The 12516-nt window shown below is 41.3% G+C and overlaps 1 protein-coding gene across 2 annotated transcripts; it reads right to left on the bottom strand.

The window, feature by feature from the left end:
* Nucleotides 1–1427: 1427 nt before the first annotated feature.
* TLR10 (toll like receptor 10) lies at nucleotides 1428–11746 on the bottom strand. Of its 2 annotated transcripts, XM_027103168.1 has the most exons (3): nucleotides 11527–11746; nucleotides 7669–7753; nucleotides 1428–4511 (listed from the first exon to the last, which is right to left on the bottom strand). In XM_027103168.1, exon 3 carries the CDS (start codon nucleotides 4421–4423, stop codon nucleotides 1988–1990), a length of 2436 nt encoding a protein of 811 aa, XP_026958969.1. In that variant the 5' UTR covers nucleotides 4424–4511; nucleotides 7669–7753; nucleotides 11527–11746; the 3' UTR covers nucleotides 1428–1987. The 2 variants fall into 2 exon arrangements, with proteins under 2 accessions (XP_026958969.1, XP_026958970.1); XM_027103169.1 differs by lacking the exon at nucleotides 7669–7753.
* Nucleotides 11747–12516: the final 770 nt, after the last annotated feature.

The following is a 12516-nucleotide window of genomic DNA, read 5'->3' as shown; positions in this document are numbered from 1 at the left end:
AATAAAATGTCTATTTAAAAAACTGTATTACTAAACTGAAGACTGGAATAACTGCCATGAATAACCCAATCCTGACAACTTTAGGGCTGATGTTATCCTCTTTGTTTGTTCCAAGTTAATTAATCTGTAAAGGTAAGAGTCTCACACTAATTCATGCAAGATCGACAAAGTCTTCATACAGTGTCTGTCTGACTCTTTCCGAAGCCGTGAATCACACTAATATCAGCAGCCCGGCTGCTGGGAGCCTGGGAGGAGAGGTATTCTCCTAATCCTCTGCCATCTCTCCACTGAGGTTCCCTCGGGCTTCCCCTTCTACCAGACAGACCAAGGCTCACCAGGAAGGAAGAAGAGAGACACTCAGCCTCAGGGCTGCTGAGCTCGAGCTCCTCAGAGCAGACTGGCCATTGACCAAATGGAAGTACAACCTGGCTTCTAGATTGACACCAGCCTTCTCCCTACACTCTCAGGCTGACCTTCTTGAGTCCACTTTTTTTAATGGCTACTAGTGTGAGGAATTCGTACGACCACAAACTATAAGGAAATACAGTAGATGCAGAGCCCAATTTTAGCCTGCTTAGGAGATTGGTTTTATTAGCTTGAATGAGCTGAAATAGATATTTTTGTAAGTCAAGAACAACCAAATATTGGCAAATTCACCTGATTCAAGCTGTACTCAGGAATCCGTCAATTCTGGGTTCTCAGTCTTCTCTTCCTTTCACCTATTCCTGCTCTTCCTCTTCAGCTTCTCAGAATTTGCCTTCAAATTCCACTCTCTATCCTGAAGCCAGTTGAGTCCCTACTAAGTTCCTCTAGCTAACCCAATGTCCATTCCATAAACATTCATTGAGCATCTTTTCTGAACCATGGACTAAGCAAACTGCTGCTGATACAAGGGCAGAGGGAAGTCTGTCCTCACCTTTGAGGAGCTCATAAAAGAGTAAGAAAGGGATGTTTTTTAAAGATATAGCATCAGTTTGGTGATGAAAATATGTCCCAAGTGTTGTAGAGAATAGAGGAACATCATGCTTGGGGGAAGAAATGAGGAAAGTTTCAAAGAAGAGTTGACATTTGGATTGCACCTGAAGGATATGTAAGATTTCCTAAACGAACTAAGTCAGGAAAGGTATCACAGGCAGACATGATGCCAAGTTCTAGAGTCTGGGGGCATGAAAGGAGATGAGTGTTCTGGGAAAGGGCCATTAATTTGATACGGTTCAATGATGGGTTGCAAGGGTGCAAGAGGTGATTGGTGTCAGATCTTAAAGGCATTTCCTTCCTTTATCATGTGGGTGAGCCAATAGGGAAAGAACATGTTTGTTCTTGATGTTTGTTTTTGAAATATAACTTCGCAAAATTCAAGAGAGCTTGTTTTCTTTCAATGAACTGTGAGGCTAGAAGGGACAATCAAACAAAATGAGTAGGATGTGTAGGCTTTTAACATTATCTTTATTGTTTCCTCTGCTTGCAAAAGAAGTATAGATTCATTCTAAGCAACTCCAACATTACAGGAATATACAACATAGAAACCAAATGCTTCCTGTAATCCAAACTTCCAGATCCTAACCACTGTTACCACACCAATGTACAGGTATATATTCCTTTAGACTCCTATTTCAATGTATAAACCAAAATCTAACTTTCTCCATACCAGAAAATAGAGAGCTACCTCATTTTTTAATGGCTGTGTAATATTCTGTTACATTAATGTACTATGATTTGTTAGATCAATCCTTATTTTGTGGACATTTGAGCTGTTTTTAATTTTTCATGATTACAAACAATGCCAGGATGAATACCTTCTTTACATAAACCTTTGCAAATTGCATTTCTATAGGATACATTCTTAGAGCTCCTTCAAGGAACTGACATGAAGGAATGATAGTTTTTCATTTTAATAGATATTGCCAAATTGCCATGATAAAGGTTGTGTCAATTTATATCCTAACAGTATATTCAGGTCCCGATTTCCCTAGGGGTGGGTGGGACTCTATAGGCAGTCTGTTCTTATCAGAGAGATTGCAGAACCTCGAGACTCTTCATTCAGTTCTGTGAATGTCTGCAGTTCACACATCTCTCTGGTTTCTAATAAATTAACACGAATAGCAGCTCGAAGGTTTGCCCAAAAAAGGCCACACTTACGCCTATCCTTGGGCCATTCCAAGTATGCTTTCTTTTCCATGAGAGTTTTCAGCTTAGGATACCTGGTAGGAATACAGTAGAGCGGAATGGGTTCCAGTAGGATAAGCATTATGTAATCAGAACTTTCACGGAAGAGATTGTGGTGGGCAAAGTAGAGTTCATAATGACACCACTCCGTCTGGACAAAGTTGGGAGACAAAACAAAGATGCACTTGTAACTTTTCTCAATGCAGTTTATGGTATCTTCAGTAATGCTCTTGCCAGGGTCAGAGTTTCCCTCATGAAGGCAAATCAGGACAGAACTATCTTCTTTCTCTATATTGGGAATCAATTCATACTTCACCCAGGCAGAATCATGTTCACTGTATGAAATAAACACATGGAATTGGATATTTCTCTTGAGCTGTTCTTGGCTGGTCTTCCTAACCCTGTGCCATGTCTGTGTCCATTGACCTAGCATCCTGAGATACCAGGGCAGATCAAAGTGGAGGCAGCAGAAGGCCACAGCCGTCCCCAGAACTAGCATGATAACCACAATGGTGATAATCAACAAAGCTGCGTTGCAAGATATTTCAGGAAGACGAACATCCTTTAACGGAGTCCCCTTTAGATTCAAAGGGTATTCACAGATGTATGAATCTGACCACCCAACCATCATGCCCTCTGAGTATTTTTCAAGCTGAATAAAATCTCTTAATTCACAAGTACATCGGAATGGATTTCTTCCTACATTTAGAGTCTTAACTTCCTGGCAGCTCTGGAAAAACTCCAGAGATGGGCTGAGAATTAAGTTCATTTCAACGTTCAGAACTGAGAGTCTTCTGAAATGACTGCACCCAGGAAGATCAGTTAGAAAATTAAATGCAAGATTTAACTCTCGCAAGGATGTCAGGTGAATAATGCCTTTAGGGACAGTTTGAATTTTGTTATTATTCAAGTCAAGTATTTGAATATTTCTGGGCAAGCACCTGAAAACAGAATCAGCAAATTTGTTGGACGACAAGTTCATGGTGATCAAGGTTTCTGGCCACAAGCAATTTTCATCATTTTCATGTTGTAACAGATTTTCGCTCAGATCTAAGTGCCTCAAGGATGTGTTGCTGGCAAAGCAACTCACCAAGGAAAGTGTCTCCAATTTATTGTCCTTCAAAATGAGAGTTTTCAAATGAGGCAGTTGGATAGATGTTTTAAACACGTCATCTGTTAAGATGTTGTTAGCAAAATTTAAATATTGGAATCTTGTAGGATAGATAGGGAACAGCATATGAGGCATTTGCGCATCTGATATCGTCAGGTTTTCTATATCCATTTTGGTAAAAAGCAAGTAGACTCTCTCCTGTGGGATATTAAAAATTCTGAAATGTACATTCTCCAATTTTATAGTTCTCATTACAGTATTCGAGTAGTCAAATGAATTGTGGTCAAGATAAACCTTACCTCCGAAAGTCACATGTTGAATCTGGAAGTATTCTACTGACGTATGCCAAACAAATTGGAAGATAAGCAGAAGATCATCCCAGAGTAAATCAACTTTATTAAGTAACAGAATGGATGTCTTGGCATTCTCTAAAATAAGATTTTGCTGAGTTTCGTAACTTGCAAATTGGCTTTTGCCATCTATATTCGTAATTTCTAATATTTTTGAAGTCTTCATTCCATCACGCAAAAGAACCCAGAAATTTGTGTTCATTGGCAAAACAATGTGAAGTTTTGTTGTGTTTAAGATGGGCAGGCTACCTTCTTCATAATGAGAAAGAGTTCTCAATCCTAAGAAGACAGTATTTAGATGCAAGTGAGCAATTTTCTGGAAATCTGATTTTTGTATTTTTGCCCCACTCAAACCTAGGATTTCCAGGTGTGACATGTTGCCAGTCTCCTCGCAGGTAGGCACGGTGTCAAAGTCATTGAAGGACAGATCTAAATGTCTGAGACCTGCCAGCGAGAACCAAGTTACACTCTTCAGTCTGTTGTAAGACACATCTAAATAGCTTAACTCCTTGTTGAATTCAAAGGTCTTGATATCCAGCTCTTGGATTCTGTTATGGCATAGAATCAAAACTTTCAGTTTAGAGAGGGAATGAAAATCTGAACGCTGGAGTTGAAAAAGGAGGTTGTAGGACAAATCCAGTGCGGTTATGGTTGGGGTCAAGTCTTCAGGAACCTTTCTTAAAGACGCGTTTGAGCAGTTGGTGGTCAATTCTGTTTCTTCTGGCAGCTTTGAAGCCCCACTATGCACTGACGTAACAATACTACAAAATACGTAAATGCTTCTGATCTGTTTCATTGTAATTCTGAGGATTTTATCACTGATTCACCTCAGATGACTTTTTTCACACATCACCTCATATGAATGAGGAAGATGAGTTCAAATCCTGGAAAGACAACATATAATGTTAAGTGGTTATGTGATTTGTTAAACCCTGTAGGATTTTTTGTTTTTAATGCCAACATCTGACTGTATTCACCAAGAATCTGGATTAGGGTTCCAACCCATTTATTGAGTCTTTGACTTGATCTCAGAGCTTGGCTTATAGATTTCCAAGCCAGGTACTGTGTCACACCCCCATCACTGAGGCAAGTCAGGATTCCCAGAAGGGAGATAGATATATAATAGCTGGCAGAAGTTCCTCTCACCCAGTTCACATTAGGAACTGCGTTGCTAGGTCATATTCAACACCCCCCTGCCACATCCTCTTTTGATAGCCCGAAAGCTTTAAGAAAATGAAAAGAAATTTTTAAAAATGAAGATTTTTTTAGAGCAGTTTAAGATTCACAGCAACATTGAAAGGAAGGTACAGAGATTTTCCATATCCCTCCTGCCTCCACACATGCACAGTCTCCCCCATTATCAACACACACACTGGAGTGGTGCATTTGTTACAACGGATGGACCTACATTGACTCCTCATAATCATGCAAAGTCCATAGTTTATGCTATCATTCACTCTTGGTGTTGTACATTCTAAGGGTTTGGATACATTATGGATACATGATGACGTGTATTCATCATTATGGTGTCATACAGAGTATTTTCATTTCCCTAAAAATCCTCTATGCCAATTCATCCTCCGCCCACCCCACAACCGCTGGCAACCACGTGTCTTTTTTTTTTTTTTTAATAAATTTATTTATTTATTTTTGGCTGTGTTGGGTCTTCGTTTCTGTGTGAGGGCTTTCTCTAGTTGTGGCAAGCGGGGGCCACTCTTCATCGTGGTGCGCGGGCCTCTCACTATCGCCGCCTCTCTTGTTGCGGAGCACAGGCTTCAGACGCGCAGGCTCAGTAGTTGTGGCTCACGGGCCCAGTTGCTCCGCGGCATGTGGGATCTTCCCGGACCAGGGCTCGAACCCGTGTCCGCTGCATTGGCAGGCAGACTCTCAACCACTGCGCCACCAGGGAAGCCCAACCACTTGTCTTTTTATTGTCTCCATTGTTTTGCCTTTTCTAGAATGACATATAGTTGGAATCATACAGTATGTTCCTTTTTCAGATTGGCTCCTTTCTCATAGTAATATGCACTTAGGTTTCTTCCATGTCTTTGCATGGCTTGATCGTTCATTTCTTTTTAGCACTGAATAATATTTCATTGTCTGGATGTACCCCAGTTTATCCATTCACCTACTGAAGGACATCTTGGTTGCTTCCAAGTTTTAGCAATTATGAATAAAGCTGCTATAAATATCTGTGTACAGGTTTTTGTGTGGACATAAGTTCTCAGTGAAAGTAATTCTTCATCACTGAATGCTGTGGGCCCCTGAATTAATGCCATGAAGTTTTTCTTCAACTTTGTATTTGTGAACATAGAGAGTCTCTTGAGTGAATATCTGACTTTCAATAACACTTAGCCATGTGTATAGAAAGTCCAAAACACGGAAATAAACATGATGGTTCCTGTCCTTGTGCCTCCATATGTCTTTAGGTTGGTGGCAAAAGCAATCTGGATCACTGCCAAATAGGGATAATGATAGAAACAATTTCCATTTCTTGAAGCGTTTTGAGGTGCTAAGAGATATACTAAACACTTCACGTATATTATCTCACTTATCCATCACAAAACTCTGGGAGAGAAGTACTATTACCCACATTTTATAGATGAAGAAACTCATGGATGCAGAATTCTGAGGATTTTGAGAGAAGAACCAGGCTTCAAGTGTTTGATTAGACATAGAACAGAGGTGGTTGGAGAACTAAGAATTTCATATTATTATTCAAGATATTTATTGAGTACCTACTCTGCCAGGCACTTTTTCTAGCCACTGAGGATATAACAGTGAATAGAACAGATAGAATTTCTCTTCTGACTCAGCTTATATTCTAGTAAGGGGTAAGAAAGGAGAGACTATACACAAAATAATAAATTTATCTGTTAGGTGGTGATCAGGGCTAGAAAGAAAGTAACTAAATGAGGGGACCTGAGGGTGACTGGGGAGTGATATTTTGTACAGAATGGTCTAAAAAGGCCTCACAGGACCTTCATGCAAAGATCTAAGGGGAGTGAGGAAGTGAGCCACTTGTTGTCTGGGGATAGAGTATTCTGGAGAGAGAGAGCAGGTACAAGTTCAGAGACCTGATGGCGGGGGGACATGTTTGGAAAATGTGAGGAATGACTTGTGGAATTGGGGGAGGTGGATTCAAGACGTCAGACCTTGTAAGGATTGGGGATTTTCCTCTGACTGAAATAAGAAACCAGTACAGGACGTAGAGTAGAGGAGTGGCAGATTCTGACATACATCTTAATGAGTCCTCTGCTTGTCTGTTGGAAATGACTGGAAGGGCACAAACCTGGCAGGGAAGAGCCCCGGGACACTATGGAATAATTCATGCAAGAAAGAAGGTTGAGAGGGAGGTGGTGAGAAGTGGTTAGATTCTACTATTAAATTAGTAAATTCTTCGACTTTACGTCCTCCTACACCAGGAACTCTGAAAACACAAGGGAAGGTAACTAGCAGTGGTGAGAGTTTTCCTGCTTCTACTTGCATGTGTTTAATACTCATGGACCCTCAGTCTCCCTCAGACTGGTCACTCCCATAGACAAGCAGGAGGAACAAGAGACAAACTCACGGTGTAGTGAGACTTCTCTGTACGGTTCATGCTGACCCGTTGTTCTGAGAAGCTGTGTGCGTGTGTGTGTGTGTGTGTGTGTGTATGCACCCATGCAGGGATGGTGGGGAGAAAAACTGGCAGAGCTAACACAAAAGGATTCCTGGAATATTACCTGCTCTCATCTGGATTTTTCTTTCTCTAGAACCTGTCTGGTTTTATTGTTGTGGTTGTTCTTGTTGAAGTGAAGGAATTCTAGAAAACATGTTGATATTTCCTAAGCTAACTTACAAATGAAAATACTTTATAAAATTGTTTCATAGAAAATAGGAAAAGGGAAACAGAAATGTCATGTCAAGCATCCTGTGACGTGAGTGTGAAAAGAGAATGTTTATTTTTGATACTCCTTGTCCATTGTGCCCTCAGTGGAAGAGGACCATGAAAGGCACTGGTTGGGGGTGGGGCTGAGGAGGGGCGGGCCCAGAACTGACCTTTCACTTTTCCACTGAGATAGTCCCTCCATGTTTGTTTCCTCCAGTCCATCCCATGCAGCCCTTTCTTGGTCATCTCCTTTTTCTGTAACATTTAATATACCATCCAATGATCAAAATAAGAACAAATACCAACATAAAAAAAAAGAGTCTCGGGCTTCCCTGGTGGCGCAGTGGTTGAGAGTCTGCCTGCTGATGCAGGGGACGCGGGTTCGTGCCCCGGTCCGGGAAGATCCCACATGCTGCGGAGCGGCTGGGCCCGTGAACCATGGCCGCTGAGCCTGCGCTTCTGGAGCCTGTGCTCCGCAAGGGGAGAGGCCACAGCAGTGAGAGGCCCGCGTACCGGAAAAAAAAAAAAAAAAAAGAGTCTCTGTGATATAACTTTATGTCCATGGTTATTTTCCAGATTTTAGGAATCCAGCAAAATAAATTAGTTGCCAATACCATAATTTTAATCCATATATTCAGCATGTCTAGTAGCGTCTCCACGCCATATTGACTCTCATGCAAATGGGGCAGTGGCCACCTGATATCTTTTTGGATAACAACTACCATTCACTGACTTTCTGCAGATTGATTCCTACAACCACCACCTTGTAAGGTAGGTGCTATCACTGTTCAGCCTTTACAGGAAGACAAGGTGGCTCTCAGAGAGGCCCTGTAACTGCCTCACAGTCACAACTTAACCCATGGTGAGTGCAGAGCCTGGGCTCTTAGCCACTCTGCTATCTTGTCTCTCTAGGGTGAGTCAAGATAAATCTGTTTTCAAAATACACTATAATACATTAATCAATGAAATTATAGCTCACTATGTCATACTGAGTCTTTAACGTTTCCTTATACACAGTTCAAGGAATCCAGTGAATAAGTCTGCAAGTGCCACCCAACTTAGGTTTTAGGTCAGTTACTTACAAGGATTGACATGGATTGAGCCATTATGTAGAGCACTGTCTTGTTGAAGCCACTGTATTTTGGGGTTGCTTGTTATAGCACCCTGCCTGTGTCCTACCTAATGTACTATTGCACTTAGAATGAAATCCAAACTCCCAATACTGGATTATAACGTCTCCCGGGAGCTGGTCTTGCTTCCTTCTGGGATCTCGTTTCATATAACTCTTCTCCTGACCCTCTGCACTCCAATCATACTGCCCCTCTCTTTGATCCGTGGCTACATCATGCTTGCCCCAACTTCAGGGCCTTTACCCTAGCTTTTCCCTCAGCTTGGGATGCTCTTCTCTCATCCTTCCTTGGCTGGATCATTCTTACCATTTAGGTCTTGGCTTAAAGTTTATCTCCTCTAAGGAACCTGATTTGACCACCTAATCTAAAGAGGCCATTTTGGGCTTCCCTGGTGGTGCAGTGGTTAAGAATCCGCCTGCCGGTTCAGGGGACACAGGTTCGAGCCCTGGTCCGGGAAAATCCCACGTGCTGCGGAGCAACTAAGCCCGTACGCCACAGCTACTGAGCCTGTGCTCTAGAGCCCGCGAGCCACAACTACTGAAGCCTGCGTGCCTAGAGCCAGTGCTCTGCAATAAGAGAAGACACCGCAATGAGAAGCCTGCGCACCACAACGAAGAGTAGCCCCCGCTCGCCGCAACTAGAGAAAGCCCGCGCGCAGCAACGAAGACGCGACGCAGCCAAAAATAAATAAACAAAATAAATAATTTTTTTAAATGGGAAAAAAAGGGCCATTTAGATTAACTTGGTGTTCATTCCCTTCATCCTATTTTATTTCTCTACAAAATAGAGCACTTACCACTATCTGAAACTTTTGTTCATTTATTTGTTGTTGATTACTTCCCCACCGCTCACACCCATGAGAGAAGGGGTCCGACAATCTGGCTCATCTCTGTATTCCCAGCACAGAGAATAGTGCCTGGTACATCGCATGTGCTCAGTAAATACATTAATGTATATATGAGTAAATGAATTATCTCAATTTTTTATTCCTTAGCACAATGCGGTACATAATATGCTCTCACAAATATGTATCGGATGAATTAATTGGAGTTATGAATTCCTGTTATGATGCAGTGCATGATAATCAGAGAATGAGTTTAGTGATAGGAATTGATCACTAAGGCATAAAAGAGATAATGTATGTAAACCACTTGGTATCACACCTAGCATATCACAAATGGTAGCAGTTATCAGGGCTAAAACTAGGGTGATTTCAGGCACATATTTTAAGAGGCACCAAGAAACTCAGTAATCAAGATAAATAATATTTTAATAAAATATTTTTAAATTAATATAAAATCCATAATGAACAAAATATCGATTTTTTTCATAAAGACAGGGTTAGTATTACTGATTTTTCCTCTTGTCTCAGGTTCCAGTGTGGCTTGGTAGGACATTGGCAGTTATAGTCATTAAGAAGATGAGGTGTTTTTTTTTTTTCTTTCAGTACGCAGGCCTTGCACCACTGTGGCCTCTCCCGTTGTGGAGCACAGGCTCCGGACGCGCAGGCTCAGCGGCCATGGCTCACGGGCCCAGCCGCGGAGCGGCATGTGGGATCTTCCTGGACGGGGGCACGAACCCGCGTCCCCTGCATCGGCAGGCGGACTCTCAACCACTGTGCCACCAGGGAAGCCCGATGAGGTGTTTTTAACATTATTATCTCACAGAGTACTTCAGTTCATAGCGACTTACTTTAAGTTGCTCCTATGTCTAGGAGCTATGGCCCTTGAAAAATACTATGTCTAGGAGCTATAGCAACCCAGTTGCTTTATCTGGAATCCCCTGAGTTGAGATGTCATAGCTTTCATGTTTTACCCATGTTTTACTCTTCTCTCTGCCCAATACCACAACCTCATCTGAAACTGATTCTAAAAAAGTGAGAGGAACTAACTCTTTCTGAACTTCTCTTAATACAATAAAATAAAAAGGTCCTCTCTCTCAGGCAATGCATATAAATTATGGCATTTCATTTAAACATTTTTAAAAGTAGGACAAACTTTTGATGAAAGATGCAGTCAATAAATATGTTACTATCATAGTCATGCTACTGTTACTGGGTGCTGAAATCAGGTGAAAAACAGAATGACTTTCTTTAACAGTTTATGATTTAAAAGTCCAAGTCGAAAGACACCATGAAATGATTATTGGTGGCTTGCCAAAGAATACTTAAACATCTAATTTCTCTTTTCCCAATGATGCAAAAACAAAAAATGGAGAAGGGGTTAAAAACCCATCGAATGTTGAATAATCTTTACAACATAAGAGTAAGAAAGACTGACATTTTATGAGCGTTTCCTGTTTGCCTGGCACGGAGCTAAATGCTTTCCATACATTCATTATCTTGTTCAATCCTCTCAACAACCCAACAAAATGTTGGATACTTTTATCCCCATTTTACAAATGGAGGAGCTAAAACTCAGAGGTTAAGTAACTTGCCCAAGGCGAGCCAGTGAATAAGCGGTAGAGCACGAATTTGAACCCAGACCTATCTGGTTCCTTCGGAACCCAAATGGAAGGCATTTCAAACTCAAATGAAAGAGCTTAGGGTGTGATTACCGAGGCTAATTCCGTTGCCGGGACTAGTTGCCACTGTGGCCTCTTCCTCTCTTCCCACCTTATGTGCCTCTCTCCGAAGCTATTTATACTCTGCTAGCTGTCATAAATTTCCGGAAACCCAAACCCTCAAGCAGTTGCAAGACAATTCCTCAGATCAATAGTGATCAATAGTAAGCCCAAGGTCACTCACTAATCATTAATATTTAGATTAGTATAGGCAAAATAATAAATACTGAAAATCTGAACAAATCTACTTTCCTCCCATTTTCTTTAGAAAAGACTATGCAGCCCTTATTTCATTTTCATGAGTGTTAACAGCAAACAAAACTAAAGAGTTCTTACCCTCAGGCTTGCAGCGTCTCCGTCAGAGCTGCAGGTGTGGATGATTCATAGACAGGACTAGAATTGGCTGGAGCAGTGATTGAATCAAGCTTTTCTGTGAAGCGTACGCTCCTTTGCCCTCTACTGCATACTGGTGGCATTACATGTTGCGTGAGTTCATACAATCTTAGATCACTTTTTAAAGAATTGCAGTAAAATACACGTAATGTAAAATTAACCATTTTAAGTGCACAGTTCAGTGGCATTAAGTACATTCACATAGTTGTTCACCCATCAGCATCACCCATCTCCAGAACCTTTTCATCGTCCCTCCCTGAAACTCTATATCCATTAAGCAGTAACTCCCATTTCTCCCTCTCTTCAGTCCCTGGTAACCACTATTCTCCTTTCTGTCTCTATAAATTTGCCTACTCTCGGTACCTCAGATAAGTGGAATCACACAACATTTGTCCTTTTGTGACCGGCTTTTTTCATTTAGCATAATGTGTTCAAGGTTCTTCCATGTGGTAGTGTGTACACAGTTTCCTTCCTTCCCTTCTTAAGGCTGAATAATGTTCTGTTGTATGTATATATCACATTTTGTTTATCCATTCATCCATCAGTGGATATTTGGGTTGTTTTCACCTTTTGACCATTGTGAATAATGTTTCTATGGACATGGACGTGTACAAATATCTGTTCAAGTCCCTGCTTTCAGTTCTTTGGGGTAGATACCTAGAAGTGGAATTGCTGGATCATATGGCAATTCTACGTTTAAATTTTTGCAGAACTGCCATACTGTTTCCCGCAGCATCTTAGAGCACTTTGATGCTGCTTTACTTCAAGGTTCGAATCAGTCATGCCGCCCATCAAATTGGGTGGGAAGGCCAAGTGATAATAAGAAGAAATAGGAATGGTGGCGCCAAAGTTTCAGCAATCTGACTGGAAGAGAGTGGGAAGGGGTTAATTAGAGGCCTTGTCTTGAAACGAAGTGGTAAAGCAAGCATGACA

Source organism: Aethalodelphis obliquidens, unplaced genomic scaffold, assembly GCF_003676395.1.
Source record: "Aethalodelphis obliquidens isolate GAN/ISIS:26980383/991018 unplaced genomic scaffold, ASM367639v1 scaffold6, whole genome shotgun sequence".
Taxonomy (NCBI): domain Eukaryota; kingdom Metazoa; phylum Chordata; class Mammalia; order Artiodactyla; family Delphinidae; genus Aethalodelphis; species Aethalodelphis obliquidens.
This window is presented reverse-complemented; position numbering and strand designations above follow the sequence as displayed.

What these genes read in the sequence shown, in the direction of transcription:
- TLR10 (XM_027103168.1), bottom strand. Translation starts at nt 4,423, where the DNA reads ATGAAACAGATCAGAAGCATTTACGTATTTTGTAGTATTGTTACGTCA.